This window comes from Poecilia mexicana, unplaced genomic scaffold (genome assembly GCF_051168715.1).
Source record: "Poecilia mexicana isolate PSO_F unplaced genomic scaffold, ASM5116871v1 scaffold_19, whole genome shotgun sequence".
NCBI lineage: Eukaryota > Metazoa > Chordata > Actinopteri > Cyprinodontiformes > Poeciliidae > Poecilia > Poecilia mexicana.
In genome coordinates, this window is record NW_028263388.1 from 11549754 (window position 1) to 11566760 (window position 17007).

The 17007-nt window shown below is 42.2% G+C and overlaps 1 protein-coding gene across 1 annotated transcript in view; it reads left to right on the plus strand.

Annotated features, from left to right (window-relative positions):
* Nucleotides 1–440: 440 nt before the first annotated feature.
* The window catches only part of LOC106915994 (uncharacterized), a 62860-nt gene continuing 46293 nt past the window's right edge, over nucleotides 441–17007 (plus strand). Inside the window, exons 1-4 of the mRNA XM_014983987.2 lie at nucleotides 441–2841; nucleotides 3727–3844; nucleotides 5189–5723; nucleotides 7091–7558. Of these exons, the coding sequence (XP_014839473.2) occupies nucleotides 826–2841; nucleotides 3727–3844; nucleotides 5189–5723; nucleotides 7091–7558 (3137 nt within the window). The 5' untranslated portion in view covers nucleotides 441–825. The remainder of the gene's footprint in view (nucleotides 2842–3726; nucleotides 3845–5188; nucleotides 5724–7090; nucleotides 7559–17007) is intronic.

Sequence of the window (17007 nt, forward strand, 5' to 3'; positions counted from 1 at the left end):
GCACAGAATTAAATGCTTTATTATGATGCTGGTCAGAAATACCCAGATCCATACATGTTCAGAACTGATCCTTAAAGCTAAAATACAACGCCTATAATATTTTGTTAAACTCAGCAAGTCGCAGAGACATTAAATACTTTTTGAATGCAGCAACAAGCTTCTGTGTGTTTGGTAATTGGTAGAGGACAAATAAAATGGATGACACACATTTTCGATAAAGTTGAGGTGAGGTAGTTTAATTTCTTTGGCATCTTCATGTCTCATGATTGTTTAAATTTTCTCAAATGAAGCTCTCACTATTGTCAAAATTCTGCAAGAGTTGTGAAAATAAAAAACTTGGAGAGGTGAAAATAAAAAACTCTGATTTATAAAACAGGATCACTTTATGGAGAATCTGATAGGACCTGAATGACTTCTATTTGAGTTTTGTTTAACATTGTTGAGAGTAGCATGGCTGGAAATCTTTGCATCTCATTTGGACAAAACTCTCACACTTGGGTTCTTTTAGAAAAGTGGGTGTTTTCACTTGTCTTTTACCAGCTTTTCACACTCATTTGCATATTAATTACGCCTCCTCTCATTCATTCACAGGTATGAGGAGTTGGGAGCTGTTGGTGGCATCCCCTGGGCATGTTTTTGCTCTGTGTCTCTGCTTTACACGCAGACGATCTGGGAGGCAGAAGAAAGACCGTCTAAAAATAAACCACCAGCAGCAGAAAAACCTAATTCCAACCCAACAGGGAGGGGGAAAAGACCTCTCTTTCACCCTGTCTGAGTCTTTCTCCGCTCCGTTTCTGTGTCCTCATTAAGAGCCGAGGGGAGGTCATGTCCCAGTCTGGAAAAGTTCTTCATCTTTATGTGGAAGTGAGATCTGCCCCAGATCAGGTCAGGGAGAGCGACGAAGGGATTGCTCAGAGGATTCCAGTTGAGGACAGTCCTGCCGAGCTCCTCTCCCAGCTAGCGAGCCAGACGGCTGCCGGAAGGACCGCCACAAGTCCCCAACGCGTTCTGGACCGGAACCACAGTCAGTCTCCATCTCGAAACACTGTCAACTTTCAGCTCCAAACATCCAGCAGCTCACCGTCAGCCACCAAACGCTGGGGCTCACCTCTACACTCGCCCCCCTTCTCTAGAAGAGTCGGCCGCCCTCTCACTCCTCCTGAAGGCCAGCGATCTGTGGTCAGCTTCAGTTACGTTGAAAAGTCCAACGTGAAGACGTTGGACAGTTCACGCAACTCCATGTGCGAGAGACGAGCGAGAGATGAGCGGTCCACGCCATCCCGCTTTCAGAAGCGTCTCAGTGACCAAGTGTGGTTTGAAAGTCCCGGTTCGTCGTGCAGCTCAAGCCCCAAACTGAGTTTCCAATCTCCAGAGAGTCACCAGCAGACCTTCTACCCGGGTCTTCGACAGCCACGTTTGGATCCGATTGGCAGAGCAGCTACACAGAGGGCGGTGGAAGAGTTCGGTTCGCCCTTACTGAGGATTAAACTGGCCCACGCACTCGACCTCGAAGCCTCCTCACGGTACGGTCAACAGCAGCGCTGCCAGTCCTGGGCCGGGTCACCAGTCCAGCATCAGAACATCAGAGTGAATCCCAAAGAGCTCACAGATAACAGTCAGGCTATTCATGGGTCAGACCAGTCCGGAAAGGCGTCAGAATCAAGGTCCTCTGCCAACCTTCATTGTCCTCTTCAGAGTTCAACAGAGGATGGGAGGATGGCACAAAGTCCAGCTACCAAAAGACACAAGAAAACGTCTCTGCAGGAATTAATCTTTCAACCAGGCAATAACGGAGTTGAAGGTTTGAACCAGTTGAGCGGCAGCAAACCTTCGTCTCCAGCTCACAGTCCCGAAGTCGCCCGCCGACTAGCGGAGGAAGCTTCCAGGGTGTCTTCGATGTTGACGGAGGCCAGGAGATCCTCATTGCACAACCATTCTTCAGGCATGAGCAGCTCAAACTCTGGAGAGTCCTCTCCAAACGCACAGCACTTTAAGCAAACTCTGAAGATGAACATCCCTTTAAATGATCAACACATGCCAGCAACTGAAAACACAGACTCTCACCAGCCGGAAAGCTCCAACTCTTCTCATGGTACACGTCAGGAGGACTGCTGTCAGGAAGCCCAGCATCAGAGCTCAGTTTTATCAGCACAGCAGAGCTCCCCCGCAGTCCCCTCTCGAGTCCTCCGACCCTCTCATCCACCCACTGAGATCAGCTCTCCCATCAGAGACCCAAGGCTTCTCCAAGCTGAGCTCCGAGCACCAGAAAGCCCCACCCTGCATCGCTGCCAGCCTCCCCAGTACACCGGGGACTCCTGGTCCCCAAGCCTGGACAGGAGAGGAGACCTGAGCTGTTTCGAGAAAGGGGATTGCACAGAGCTCTCACGCAGGCTCTTCATCAACCAAAGCGTTGAAGAGGGGCCAGTCAGCTGGACATCCAGGCAGCAGTGGAGGAACCAGCTGGAGAACGAGTCTGGGTTCGAGTCCGGCGGTCACCAGCAAACCGGCCGACTGAGGCGGCCGCTCAGCCCCACGGCCCAGCAGAAACGGGCCGAACAGAGGAGGAGGGAGATTCTTTTGCTCGGGCCTGTGGCGCTGGACTCCGAAGAGGAGGACGAGAGCTGTGAGGACGAAGGGCACGGCGAAGAGGCGGACGGAGGCGATCCCAGGAGGGCAGGGGAATCTCCTGAGGCGGAGCAGAACGGAGTGATGACGGGGTCTTCCTCTCGGAGCTCCAGCGGCGTGACGGGGAGCTTCGGGGACAGAGACTGCTTGTCCCCAGAGTCCAGTCAGTCCAGTCACCAGAGCAATGAGACCGGTGTTGCCACTTCAGGAATACAGGTGAGCAATGAATTTAGAGAGTCATCTATTAGTTAATGTATTAAAAACATTTGAAAGAATAAAAAACTGTTCAGAGCATTAAATAAAAAACTTTTAGTAGCTGTTTCCAACAGATCATATTGCTAAAAACGTACTAAAGCCGCAACATCTAAATAGAAAAGTTTATAAGTTTAGGTAATTGAAAAAGTTACATACTGAGTGAAATATTTAAAGCATGTATTTCTGTTAAATTAGATCATCATAACCTTCAACAAATGAAAACCTACAAATAGAGTTACTTAAAAACTTGAACTTGGCTTTAGACCAATTTCTAGCACAAATGTCTGTCCATGTTATTGGATAAAACAGCTTAATTGACTCCTGCAGATGGTCATCGACTCCCTTTACAAGGAGGATAAAGTGCAAAAGGTCACTGATAAAAGAAAAACTGGATGTTCACATATATCCAGTTATATTAGTGAAAAGATTAACGAAAGGAAAAACTGTGCTGAAAAAAGTTGCAGAAGGATAACTGGAGTCTTAAACTGTAATCAGTGGTAAAAGACTCCAAATCCAAACAGAGTCTCTGTATCACACGGTGCATAGACTTTCATTATACTGACGTTTTTTGTATTAAAAACTCTTCTTTTATTGTTTTTATTTTAATATTTAAAAGTAACTTATGTTTGGGTTTCATCAGCCGTAAGACACATACATCAGAATTATGTCAATGAGCGAATTAACCTCCGGTTAACTTCTGGTTCAATGTGGAAGCTGCTCCCTGACTCAACTCCCACGTAACAAACATCAGAGCTAGATCATGTTTTCAGTAAAGAGCACACTGTGAACAATCGTAATACGACCCTGCAGATTAACCCTCAGTTTGTCTCTGTTTGTTATTTGCAGACGGACAGTGGAAGTGCAGCTCCTGTTCCTTCTCTGCACTGTCAGAAGATTGCTCGGGCCAAATGGGAGTTCCTATTTGGGACCTCTGCAGAGGAAGCTACTGGCAAAAGGGATAAAAGTAACTATTGCACAAATTGAGCAAAGGAAATAATGAGAAACTTTGCTTCCATTATCTAGCTTTAACTCTTCGAACTAAAGTATTGGTTTTATGGAAAGATAAGTTACGTCACATGGTTGCAGTTTGACTTGACTTCTCACAGAATGAGACTTGTTTCTGTTTAAGTGCTGAAAAATCTTCTTACTGACACTTACTCCTCAAAGGATTACTATTCATTTAAATAGTCTTAAAGCAATAAAGGTCATAACTAAAAATGTATGCCCTCTTTCGCTTCTAGAGTTTAATATCAATACATAGATCTGGTTTTTGCAGAAACTACAGTTATTTCTACCTACTCTCAAGTTTACAAAACCAAAAAAAGTCTTAAGAAGTCATAAAGTGCCTTATGTTTAACTGTCTTCATTCTAGGCCTTAAGAAGTCCAAATTATCCAATTTTTCCATTCATTTCAGGTTTTAAATTATATTGGCTGAGGATTTAAATGTAAAGATGAATTGGCTGATTCATCGGTTTCTGTTTTTTTTACAGTTAATTTGTGATTTGTATTTCTGGCTGAGTAATCTCGGAATTACACTGCTCAAAAAAATAAAGGGAACACTCAAATAACACATCCTAGATCTGAATGAATGAAATATTCTCATTGAATACTTTGTTCTGTACAAAGTTGAATGTGCTGACAACAAAATCACACAAAAATCATCAATGGAAATCAAATTTATTAACCAATGGAGGCCTGGATTTGGAGCCACACACAAAATTAAAGTGAAATGTTCTCTTTAATTTTTTGAGCAGTATATTAATTGTGTCAAAAAGACAAACCACATGATGCAGTCAAGCAAGCAGCTCTGCTCGTTACAATAATCTCACCAAGGTGATAGGGTGCAATGACTTTAGTTGAACTCTAGTTTGTTTGCCTAGAAAGTCTGTTTTGTTCGAGGAGATGTGAATGTGTAATCAAACTCTGATGAGGACCAAGAAAGCAAACTCTGGTCTGTATTAAAACCCGGATCTAAGTTCGGTTGAAGGGAACTCGGTTTGAATGGAAATGCAAACACCAAACGGACCGGAGACCGCTCCAAAAGCAGGAAGTGGACTATAGTGCAAGGAATTCTGGGTAAATACAACCAAAACAAACAAGCAAGCTTACCAATAGTGGGAGAAATGACTCGTAGTTTTTACGGACAAAAGAGAAATCATACAACCGCTAAAATCTAGAACCTCTCCATACTGGTTAGGAAGATTTCGCCTAGAACTAACAATGTACACTCCTATTCCCATGATTGTATGCATAAAAGATAAATCTGAGCTCCATTTCCTCACATTACTAAATCATGCTTCTTGCTAGATTCCCTGGAGGCCTCCACAGCGCCCCCCAGTGGTAACTCCAGCGAGTCTCCCACCCCGACTCCTCCATCCTCCCTGCCTCTGCTGTCGGCCAATCACGACGTACAGCATGTGGAGGTCGAGCTGGTGACTCCTCCCCCTGCCGCGATTGGGACGTCCCCCAAAACGGGCATCATTCGCCGGACGCTGAAGTATTCCGAAACGGACCTGGATGCCGTCCCACTCCGCTGCTACCGCGAGACGGACATCGACGAGGTTTTGCTGGCGGAGCAGGACGACGCCGACTCCGCCTTCGGCAGCAACCGCAGCGTGCAGGGCACATCTGGGACGGGGAGCAGCCCTCTGAGGGGGCTGGCCTATGGGAGGACAGGTGGGGAGAAGGATCAGGGGAGTGAGGATGAAGAAGAGAAGGATGAGGAAGAGGAGGAGGAAGAGGAAATGGTGAGCTGGGCGAGCGTGAGGATGCAAGGCGACAGCAGGAAGCAGCGGTTTGCTGCTGAAGAGGACCCAGAGGTGTTTGGACATCTTCTGACGAGGTGAACAAGTTTCCCTCAGGCTGAAAACACACACTCATCGGCCACTTTATTAGGCACACCTTGCTAGTACTAAGATGGACGACCTTTGCTCTCTGAGCTGCTTTAATCCCTTACAGGTTGAACAATTCCTCAGTCCATTTCATCATAAAAATATCATGCAGTTCATGTGTTTTTCACGTCCCAAATGTTCTACTAGATAGAGATCTGAAGGCCACGTCGGCTATCAGACTATGAGAAACTTTTTTTCGCGTTAAAGAAAATAGTTTGAGGTTATTTGAGCTGTGATTTGGTCTGTTATCCTGTTGGAAATATGGAAATAAACATCAGAAAATTTGTGTAAAGTGCCAAGAAAATATCCCCACAGCATTACATAACCATCACCATTAGTAACATTTCAGTTCTGGCTCACCAGCTGACTTGTAGCTGAAATCTAGACTCCTCAGACCAGATGGCATTTCTCCAGTCTCTTATTGTAAAATGGTGTGGTGAGCCTGCGTGATTTTCAGCCTCAACTTCCTGTTTTTTTTAGAAATGTCCGAACCCTCTGTTAGAAATTCAACAGCTGTCTTAACAAAGTCTAGATCGGGAGTCTGCAACCTTCGGCTCCGGAGCCATAAATGACTCTTTGGACCTTCCACAATGGCTCTTAATTATTTTGGCTAAAAATGAAAAAGAACCAACTAATATTTTTAAATTTAGATATACCGACAAATGCAGGTTTTTCCGTTTATTCCTGCAATATTTACATCGCATTTCCTCAAAAAAAAAAAAGACATTAAAAGTCATTCTAGTGAATTTAGCTGTCATTAGAATTGCACTAAAATCTTTTTTGTCATTAGGTTGGAGTCTATGTACTTCTATATTATTAAAGTAATTTTCCATCCCACAGAAAAAAAAGATCAATCCTCTTTTTTCTCAATTTTGTCTGTAGCTTAAATCCTGAAAATAGAAATAAATAGGTGGTTCTTAAAAAATTACAACTAATTAGTTTATATAAATATAAAATTACAAGTTGCCTTCAAATTAGTTTTATTTGGCCTATCTGACAATAAAGTTTGCTGCTGGACCAGATGAATAAATGAATTGAACTGCTGGCTGCTTAGCCATCCATGCTAACAGGCAAGTGAAAAGGTGTGCCTAATAAAGTGGCCATTGAGTGTATATCAAAAGAAAACTGAGCTGCGGGGGAATTTTGCTCCAGCATAAATCTGGATCTGAATCTGCATGTCTCCTCCGACCTCATTTCCAGCTTGGTCGTAAACACACATGTTCACATTAATTATTCAGGACTCTGTCACTAAAAGTAGGTTTTCATCCTGGCAACATCCGATTTGTCCCATTAACATAAAAACCCTTTTCCCGTTTAGACCAATGGAAACGTTTTTCGACAACCACAACCCGGCCCTCAAGTCCCCCATCCTGGTCTCCGGTCCCCGCTGCGCCGCTGAGGATACCTTCAGCAGCCATTTTGAGAGCATCATGGAGTCCCACCGAGCCAAAGGGACGTCCTACAACAGCCTGGACAGCGAGGAGCTGCTGACTTCCAGCACCCAAACTGTCCTGAGCTTCGATCTGCCCACGCTGACGCCCGCCATCCACGGGCCGGTGTGCCAGAGCGCCCGTCAGATTGTGCAGCTCAGCTTCGCCCCGTTGGCCCACCACGAGAGGCCCAGTCTGTCCGACTCTATCTTCACGGTGACGGGAGACTCGGACGCCACGCGGGCCCCCTCCAGTGAGAGGCTGAGCAGCGGTTCGGATGATGTGATGCCAAGAGGGCGAGAGTGTGCACAGCTGGGGAGCAGCTGGTACATCAACCCGTCTTTCTCTTTGTCCAGGTGGGTTCCCACAGCTGGTAGTCTTCCCCCCGAAGGGAAGGTCGCCCATTACAGGCTTGTAGACGCCAACATGGTGGATGTTATCGTCAAAAAAGATAAACCAAACACTTCATCAACTCAGACAGTCAGATAATGTTATTTTATCCCTCATGGGGCACTTCACAGCTTCATGTCTCACAAGCTCCGTTCCCATTGACCTTAAAATTGCATAAATTGGAATTACAAAAATAAATTTGCCTAATGGAAATACGCCAGTTTTGGAAAAACTCAAATTTTTCAATAAAAAGTTTTTGTGCTAGAATGAGATGGTTTTTCGACTGTACCAAAAGTAGTGTAAGAAAACCGCAATGGAAAAAAAATTTTCCGCATCATGCAAGTCGCGTGACCTCGCATGAAAAAGACAGAAAGTGTTAGGAGAATGATGGCACATTGTGTTTTCTTAATGACTTATTGCAGCAACAAACTCCTTAATTGTGTCTCTTATTTAATGGAACACCACAATTGCAAAATTGTCCTTTTGACACTGGTGGAATATCAACAATGTTTTGCGCATGTTTGTAATGAAAACGCAGCTGCAGATGGTTGGAAACCCAAAAATCTTATTCTGAGATTAGAACACTCTTAAGTTGTGACTTATAGCATCAGTGAGGTATTTAAAAACAAACTTAGAGCTTGTTTTTAAGTAAAGAGGCCAGATATATTCAGGCTGCAAGGAGGGGAGAGAGCAATACTCTAAAACAGGGGTGTCAAAGTCAAATGGACGGAGGGCCAAATAAAAAATTTAGCTACAAGCCGAGGGCCGGACTGATCGAATGTTCATTGAAATTTTTTTAAATGACGCATATAGTCTAGTGAACCTAATTGAACCTACTGAAAACCTAACAAATATATTCCAATATGATCAGATAAATAAAGCAATATTTTCTTATGGCTCTGTCAGTAATCTTTAATTTTCAACAGACACAACTGAAATATTTTTAAAATATAATTGGATTGAAATACAATAAAATAAAGTGCAAAAATCTATTAATCCACATATGTCAGAGTCAAGGCATTTAGATGTGTCGCCGGCGAATTACGGTACTGCAAATTTAGATGTGTCGCTGGCGACACATCTAAATTTGCAGTACCGTAATTCCGCCACACGTAGCGCTAAGTGGAAAAATTCCAACGGTTTCTGAAAGGGGAGACGTTGCACTTTCCAGCAAGTATCGGGTTAATACGGTAACTTCGCAGCTGCAGCTGCAGAGAATGTAATTAATCCGGGGGGCACTCGTTTAATAGACGGTATATTTCGGCAATAACTTGGTGGATATTGAAAGTTCCGGTTGTTATGGATACATGGGTAAGTACATCATCTCACAGAACATTTAAAGAACTACTTACAGTTCAAATAAGGAAGATATTTTTTTTCAGACGTTGTGCCGGCTTGCTGCGGTCTGCGGGCCGGTTCTAATAATAAATCAAGATCATCCCAGGGGCCGCAAAAAAACTTCTCGCGGGCCGGATGTGGCCCGCGGGCCTTGACTCTGACATATGTGCTCTAAAAGATAAGAGTAATGTAGAAGTTGCTCTCCTTTATCTTGTTGAGCTTTCAGTGCCTTTGTACTGAGTTGGCTGCTCTCTGGCACGGCAGTAGAAATTCAAATCTGCTCCTGCTGTAAATCATTTTCTATTGCTCACAGCAGGAAAGCTTCAAAAATCCTTTGAATGTTGCTAACTCAACTTTGTATATTACAATTCCTAAAGACAAATCAGAATCGGTTTATATTATATTGTCAGGTAAAACAAGAGTGGATGTCTACCACAAAACTGTGATGGATTAATTTCCTAATTCTGCACCATCTAACTGCAGGGCATGTGAAGTCTTTTTGTCTGCTGGAATTGATATTGACAGAACAGCTTTTCATGGGTAGCAATATGATTATTATCATAAAATGTTCAGTTTGTAGTTCATCTGAGTCATGATGCCCACCTGGTCAGTCCTTATAACAGTAGTCTCCAAAATCGCAGACTGTTGTTTGGAGGTTTCCACTGGATCCAGATTGATTGTAATTGAATTAGGAGTGAAACTTAAATTTACGTTGATTGCTTAATTATAAGGAAAACTTAAGACAGTAAAAAAAAATAACACATTTACTTGCCTTTTTCTCAATTCCCTCATTTGTGGCTCACTAGTTACAACAATGTACTTACTGAACCCTGTCAAGTGGTTGAAGTAAAAAGCTAGCCAGAAACAAAGAAATGGAGCCAAGAAATATCCTGACAAGGAAAACAAAATCTAAAAAAAAAAAAAAAATGAGTGGAATGTTTTTAGTTAGAGTCGAATGGACTTATTTTAGCTTCAGTTTATTTATAAAGTGCCAAAACTTATGTAATCCAAGGGCGGGAGATGTTGCTGTTTCTGTCATACTTAAAAGATATTTACAACAAAAGCATAAAACCACTAATCATTGCTGTTGTTTTCTAAATATACTTTATGAGATGCTCGTTTCAAAAACCTGCTAGCATTATTGAATGTAATGCAAACTTCAACATTAAATCACCACTAAATGATTGCCGCTACATGCAAAGCCAAGTTCATGAACAAACTGTTTAATCCGACAGAGTCAGGAAAAACTATGAGCCAGAGAGTCAGGGAGAGAGCTGACTGATGTTCTGGCTGAATGGGAGCAAATCCCTGCTGCAGCTGGGATCCAAAATCTGCCTCAAAGCCGGAAACCCGTAGAGCCGCAGCGTTTAAAGCTGTAGATTAGCGCCGATCACTCAGGAGGGAAGTTTTCAGGGGTGTAATTGCACATGCATCATATGAGGCCATTAAAAAAAAGAAGCTTTAACAGGAAAAGCCTTTAAACTGAATACAATCGCTGCTTGGACGCCCTCAGATTTTCTGCTATGCTCTGTACTTTTAAATCAAAGGTCTAAATTACAACTAAACCCCAAGATGTTTGTTTTAGATTGAAAATCACACCGGCCCTTAAATGCAACCCAGGTATGACAATATACTCAGTTTACTTGTTCCTCTCATTCTGACCCTCACCTAAACGTTAGCACACATAACAGATAATGATGGAAAGAACCACACCCTTCTTATGTATTTTTATTTTAATTTATCTTATTTTTATTTTAAATTCGTAAAAATCTGCTTGTTTATTCCTTGAATTCATTTTTGCTTAGTCAAGAAGTCGTTTCTCCAGACATTTATTGTTATCGGCGTATTAAGTTAGTTTCGCTGCTCTTGGCAGTTGGCGGTTACCATAGCAACCAGTAACTGACAGCTGTTGCCTTCTGTAACTGACGCTAACCACCAACTGGATTTCCTCTCTTGTTAGCATAAATACAGTGAACCTGAATGTGTCTGTTGTGAAGTCGACCTGCTGGACCTGAGACGAGCGTAGAAGCTGAAGTTAGCTTCATCTTTAGAGTGGCCGCACCCAGCCGTAGAAAGGCCATGTTTCATGTTGAGAATGTTTGCCATTTTGAATTTCTAAAACAAATACCTGCACACATCTAGTTCTGCGACCGAGTCTGGAGCTGAACGGAATGTGTTCACTGCTCTCTGTTTTCTTTCTTTGAACAACTGACTGAACAGCATCCAGGAGTTAATGACAGGGATGTGGACTAAAACTTTCCCTCTGGTTGGTCTTAAAAGAAGCTAACTGGGTGATTTGTTTACCATTTAGAGCTGAGATTGCAGGTTGGAAACTTTTGACATGCAGGAGAAACTAAAAGCACATTGTTGTTGAAAACATTCCAGGCCAGTATTTGTTTTTATTTCTTTTTCCAGGAACTTCAGATGTTCCTGTTTTAACATCTTGGTTGGTGAAATCAGGGCAGCTTTTAGACACAGTTGAGTCAAGAAACAAATGGAGATCTGTACAGAACTGTCAATGCTGGTTTATTTCCTGTGAGACCAAGGTGTAAAGTTTTGCCTGAATATTCTTCATATTCCCGCTAATATGCTTTTCCAGCAACTTTAGAGCATGTGTGTGTGTGCGTGCGTGTGTGTGTGTGTGTGTGTGTGTGTGTGATTCTCCTTGAAAAGAGCAGTGCTGCAGTGGCTTAAAGTGAAGGTCACTGCATCAGCATATGGTCCCATGCTGTCTACCACACAGATTACACAGGAATGTGTGGACTATTTCCTTGTCAGCGTGTGTTTTCATGCACCTGTGCTTTCATGTATAAAGGATCAGAGTGTAGGTGAAATGCATGTTTTGATTTTATGCATGAATGTGGGCTTTTTGTGAATGTATGGTGGAACAGAAAGCTGTTGCTGTAGCTATGAAGGACTCCCCTTGATTACTAGTTCCTGTATGCTGCTCAAGAGCTTTTTTTTTATCATTCTGTCCTTAAATGAGCATTATCTCCACATGTCTTCACTGAGCTTGTATGACGCGTTAAAGTCAAACTACGGTCGTTATCTGTTTGACTGTTTGTCATTGTCACAATGATTTACAAACTGACCGCACTGCAGAGGCAGAAAAATCAGCATACTTGTTGCTTTGTCCACCAGAGGGCACCAAACGACAGGATTCATTTCTATAGTTGCCTGTTCAACAGGAGATTGGTTGAGTCTGGCTTTCAACTGCTGTAAGGTTTTGTGTGTGTGTGTGTGTGTGTGTGTGTGTGTGTGTGTGTGTGTGTGTGTGTGTGTGTGTGTGTGTGTGTGTGTGTGTGTGTGTGTGTGTGTGTGTGTGGCCTTGTATTTGATACATGTTCCTAACACACACTATGCTGTGTGCCATTAAAAAAAGGAAAAACTTGAGGAGAAGTGTTGCTTTTGGGCCAGGGTTGGGTTTAGGTGTGAATTGTGTTAAGGTTAGGGTTAGGCATGTACTGCTAATGGTTTAGTAAGGTTGAAGAAATGAATGGATGTCATTGAAAACTCCTGGTAAAGATAGAGAAACAATGTGTGTGTGTACTTGTTTAGTCCTTTTTTCCTTCTTCTTAAGACCATTTCTGGCGTATTTACTTGTGAAGACTGATGAGGCTTATGGGGACCATAGCCCAGTTCTAAGATGGTAGACCTCTTGTTCAGGACGTAGGTTGCGGGTTAGGCATGTAATAATGATTTGGACAGAAGTCAATACAATATCCGTCTGAAGATTTAACTAAATACTATCTGTGTGCTTGTAAGAAAGTAAGGAGTCCAGTCTGGAGTTTCAGCTGATACATTCCTGTTTTATTTGTTTTAAATATTTTTTTTTGTTACATAGTCACCATTTCACCCCATTTTTTTAAGACTCTGCACACAAGAACAGGATTGAGAAGGTCAGTGTTTGCTCAGCGCTGCCCTTATCACACTTTGCTAAAGGCTCTGGAATCCAGAATGGAGACGATGCGGCACATTTCCCCCCATGGCCTTCTTCCCAACTCACAATTATGCATATTTTGTGTTGATCTATTACATAAAATCCCTGTAGAACATATCTGAGTTTTAAGACTTTTGCAAGAGCTGTAAACGTAGGAGTTTCGCTCCCCTTTGCCCCCACTCATTCCTTCGTAGACCCACCCTTTTCAGATGGTCTGGATTGTTGGACAGTGGCTCATTGTGTGGAGCTGCCAAGTGGACCGAGAGAGGCTGACACCGGGAATTCTCTCAGGACCTCTCTGCATTGTGTCTTCCCTTGATGAGTCAGTGCTAACAGGTGGGGTGGCCCAAACTATAGCTCTGGCAGTTAATCTTGTGGTTGGGAGCACTTTTGCAGGTCCTCATAAAGCACATGCTGTAAACAGACTCCAGTACAGCCTCAGACATTTACAAAAAACCCAAAAAAGGCAGAAGGAGTTCAGAGGCACGCAGCCCACAGATATCCAGCTGAAACCCGACACCTTCTAGCTTCTGTTTGATCTGCAGGTGTGTGAAAAGCTTTCACACACATAAAATAAGTTTGTCGGGCATCAGTAGATGGACGGGCTGTACGTAATTGGAGATCCAGTGAGTGAAAGGTATGAATCGAGGTGATTTTTGAGGAGATGCACAAGCCAAGTCTCATTCCAAGCTTTGAATGCGAGGTCAGCAGGAGGCACGGCGAATGTTTACACAGGGAAACAGGGAGGGAGAGAGAAAGAGAGAGAGGAGGAGGAGGAGTAAAATGAGGGAAGAGAGGGGAAAACATCAAACAGACTGGGAAAAGATAGAGACGGACAAACAGTTTGAGTGGGTATGGAGGCTTGCTGTGGAGCTCAGATGACAGGAAACGCAGAGAGAGGAAGGGAGAAAGTGGAGAAAAACTCATGAAGTCTCAGCCCGGAGTCAGGACGGAGTCAGACTCTGCCGGTCTCGGGGGGAGCCAGGACAGGTGTTTCTCCGTGTTAGGTCTCCGGACTAGATGGTGATGCATTCAGGGTACGATGCGAGGGGGAGGAGGGGAGTCAGTCGAAGGCGAGGTGGAAGTGAGGCATCAGCAGCGGCGGCGGCGCGCTCGGCGCCCTGCTTTCAAAGTTCCCCTGCGGCTGGAGATGACCGGCATTTTACACAACGGAGATCCTGCCACAGGTAGGCCTAGAACTTGCCTCACCTGTTTGGTGAGAAAGGTGTTTACACACCAATCAGGCAGACCATTATGACCACCCACATGGGGAGGTGATTAACACTAGATGTCTAAATTATATAGATCCCATACACACAGACTGATTAATCTTAAGCATTTATTTCTGGTAATTCCGATGATTATGACTTCGCTACTAAGTTAAACACAAAATGTACTTTCTCTGAAATTTATATTGTTGGACAAAACCTATATAAAAAAAAAAAATCAAAACAGAAATGTTATGTTACAAGCTGCACAATTATGGTGAAGACTGCTGACTTAAAAGTTACTCACCAGAGAGTAAATAACACCCTGTACTAGCAGTGTCAGCAACAGAAGCTCAGTAATTAAGGAGCTGGCTGTTCAGAGAGTGCGGTATTCTACCCTATTTATAGAAAGTTGAGTGGAAGGAAAACATGATTAAAACAGGGCGTTAAACAGGGAAAACAGCACCCTTGAGAATATTGTGGAGCAACATCTATTCCTGAATAGAGAATCTATGTTCAAGAGCAAGATAAGAGAAACCAGACCGAACAATGCAGTGGTGGAAGACTGGGTTGTAGAGCGTCTTCAGATCTGCAGATCAACCCCCCAGGAGTGTGGTCTGATCCAACAAATGTTGTTCAGATTTCTGAAGAGTTTACAGCTGGTTCATTGTTGACTTTTCCTCTAAAGTCCCCAAAAGACAATTCTATCAAAATTCAGTCATCCATAGAGGCCCGCGCTCCCAATTAACAGTGTTTAAACGAAGCACCGTCTAAAATGCTTTAGATGGGTTATGATTTAATGCAGCTCATTTATTCTGGTTGAAGGTTTTTCACTCTTTACTCATAGTAACATTAATTAAACTTATATGGTCAGTTTGATCTGACAAATGCCAATAGTGGCCAAAGCCTGCAGATGAGATGTGGCTTACATAAGGTTTCAGCTGAGAGACTACTGTTGATGTTTCTTAAAGGTTCTGTTTGTTTTTTGTTTATGTGGGGTTCTGTAGGGTAAATCTTAGTTGTCAGTATCTATGCAGCTGGATCTCACAACACTAAGAAAGTCAAGATCATTTGTTGTCTCGAAGAAGTCTGCCTCAACTATCCTGTTTTAGTCAGCATGATTTTATTTAGCTAAATTAGCTCTAGGTAATCTCCAACCCCGAAATGTTCATGTGTTAGATTGGTCCAGTCAAAGTCCAGAGCTAAATCCTACTCAAGATCCATGGAAAGATGCAACACTGAGTTTGATAATGGAGAAACATTTCAGTCTGGATTTGCAAAGCTGCCTGAATAAAAATGCATGCCACACTTTTCAGATTTGTATTTGTGAAGCAAAGAAAAGCTATGTATGATTTTCTAATTATGCTCCATTTTTTGTTGGCCTGTCACATAAAATCAGATAAAATACACTGAAGTGTTTGTGACTTGACAGCATGTGAACAGCTTAGGAAACTTTCTCAAAGCGCTGCAGTGAATCTGGTGAAACCACTCATTCACATTTAATTTTATTTTGTAACTCTTGACGTACAAACGAGTGTCCTTGCCTTCGGCCGCCCTTTGAGAAATCTAAATAAAATCTTGTTTTCATACAGCGTTTGTTGAGTTTTGGATTATAACTGCAGACTGTCATTGTTTTCTTTGGCCAGCTGGCTCAATAAGAGACGTCACACAGCTCTTGATGAAAAGCCCCCCCGTCGTCACTACTTCCTCTAAATCAACCCAAAGACCCCATTTCTCTCATCCACAGTTTAGCAAAGGCTATGAAAGTAATTCTCTTTCATCTGCGTGACATAACATGCTTAAAATACTAGTACAGTAGAATCCAGATGTAATGAGTTTGCACTTATGAACCAACCAATGAGCTTACTTTCGGAAGAGATGGAGGAAAACTACAAGTCCAGCTATTATGGGTGATTAAATTTTATAATCAGAGTAAAATAAAACTTGAAATAATTTCTTTTTTAAATCAAAATTTTAGTTCTCCTTTATACCATGTCTCATACTTCACACATATTGTCAACTTATGAGTGTTTTATTTATTTATTTATTTATTTTTTTTTAACTTACATTAGCTCCTATTGTGTCTTTTGGTACTTTTAACACCATCAAATAAAAGCTGGAACAACTTTTTAAAACAATATTGATGTGTTTTTTTTATGTTAAAAATATGTTTAAACACTGTCTCTGTAATCAATAGAAACATCTTTATTGGAATTAGGTCAATCAAACCCTTGTGGGTGCTAATCAGCTCTCTGTGTGTGTTTCCATTGGTAGTTTGAAGATCTAACTTTAGTGATTAGTTCTTATTTTACATTTTTATTGATATTATTTTTATTGTACATCAATTTCCTGTGTAAATAATTGTGTTCTGTGTCAAGAATCCTCCTGTGCAAAAGCTAAAATGGTTGAAGTTTCATACAGTAGTGTCGGTGTAAATCGTCCTAAGGCTTTTGGGATTGGAGAGATCCGGTTTGGTTTTGGACTTTGTCCGACCAGCTGCTAGTTTTAGGTAGTTTTGGCTAAAACTATCTGCCTGTTTTGGCCTAAAGAACCATTTGCATTTAGACTAAGCCACTGGTTTGCAATCTTTGGACAAAGTTCCTAAGAAGAACTCTGTCCAACGTTACTGGAAATGTCTTAAGAACTTTGTCCAAAAATGCTTAAGAGTGTAGCAGTGTTTAAAATATAAACCTAACACAAAATGCTAGTGGTTTTACACTAAAAGTGTAAGGATGAAGTGGCTTTTTTGTGGCAATAAGTTGCAAACAGCATGCTTTTTGACCTCATTTCCTATAGCAAAATGAGATTTCTAATTGAAGAGAATATAGCAACTGTAAAATTGTACTTCAGTTTAAAAATCTGAACAAATTTCCTACAATAGTCGATATAAAAGTCATTTTGTTTCAAAGATTTATGTAGATTTTTGGTT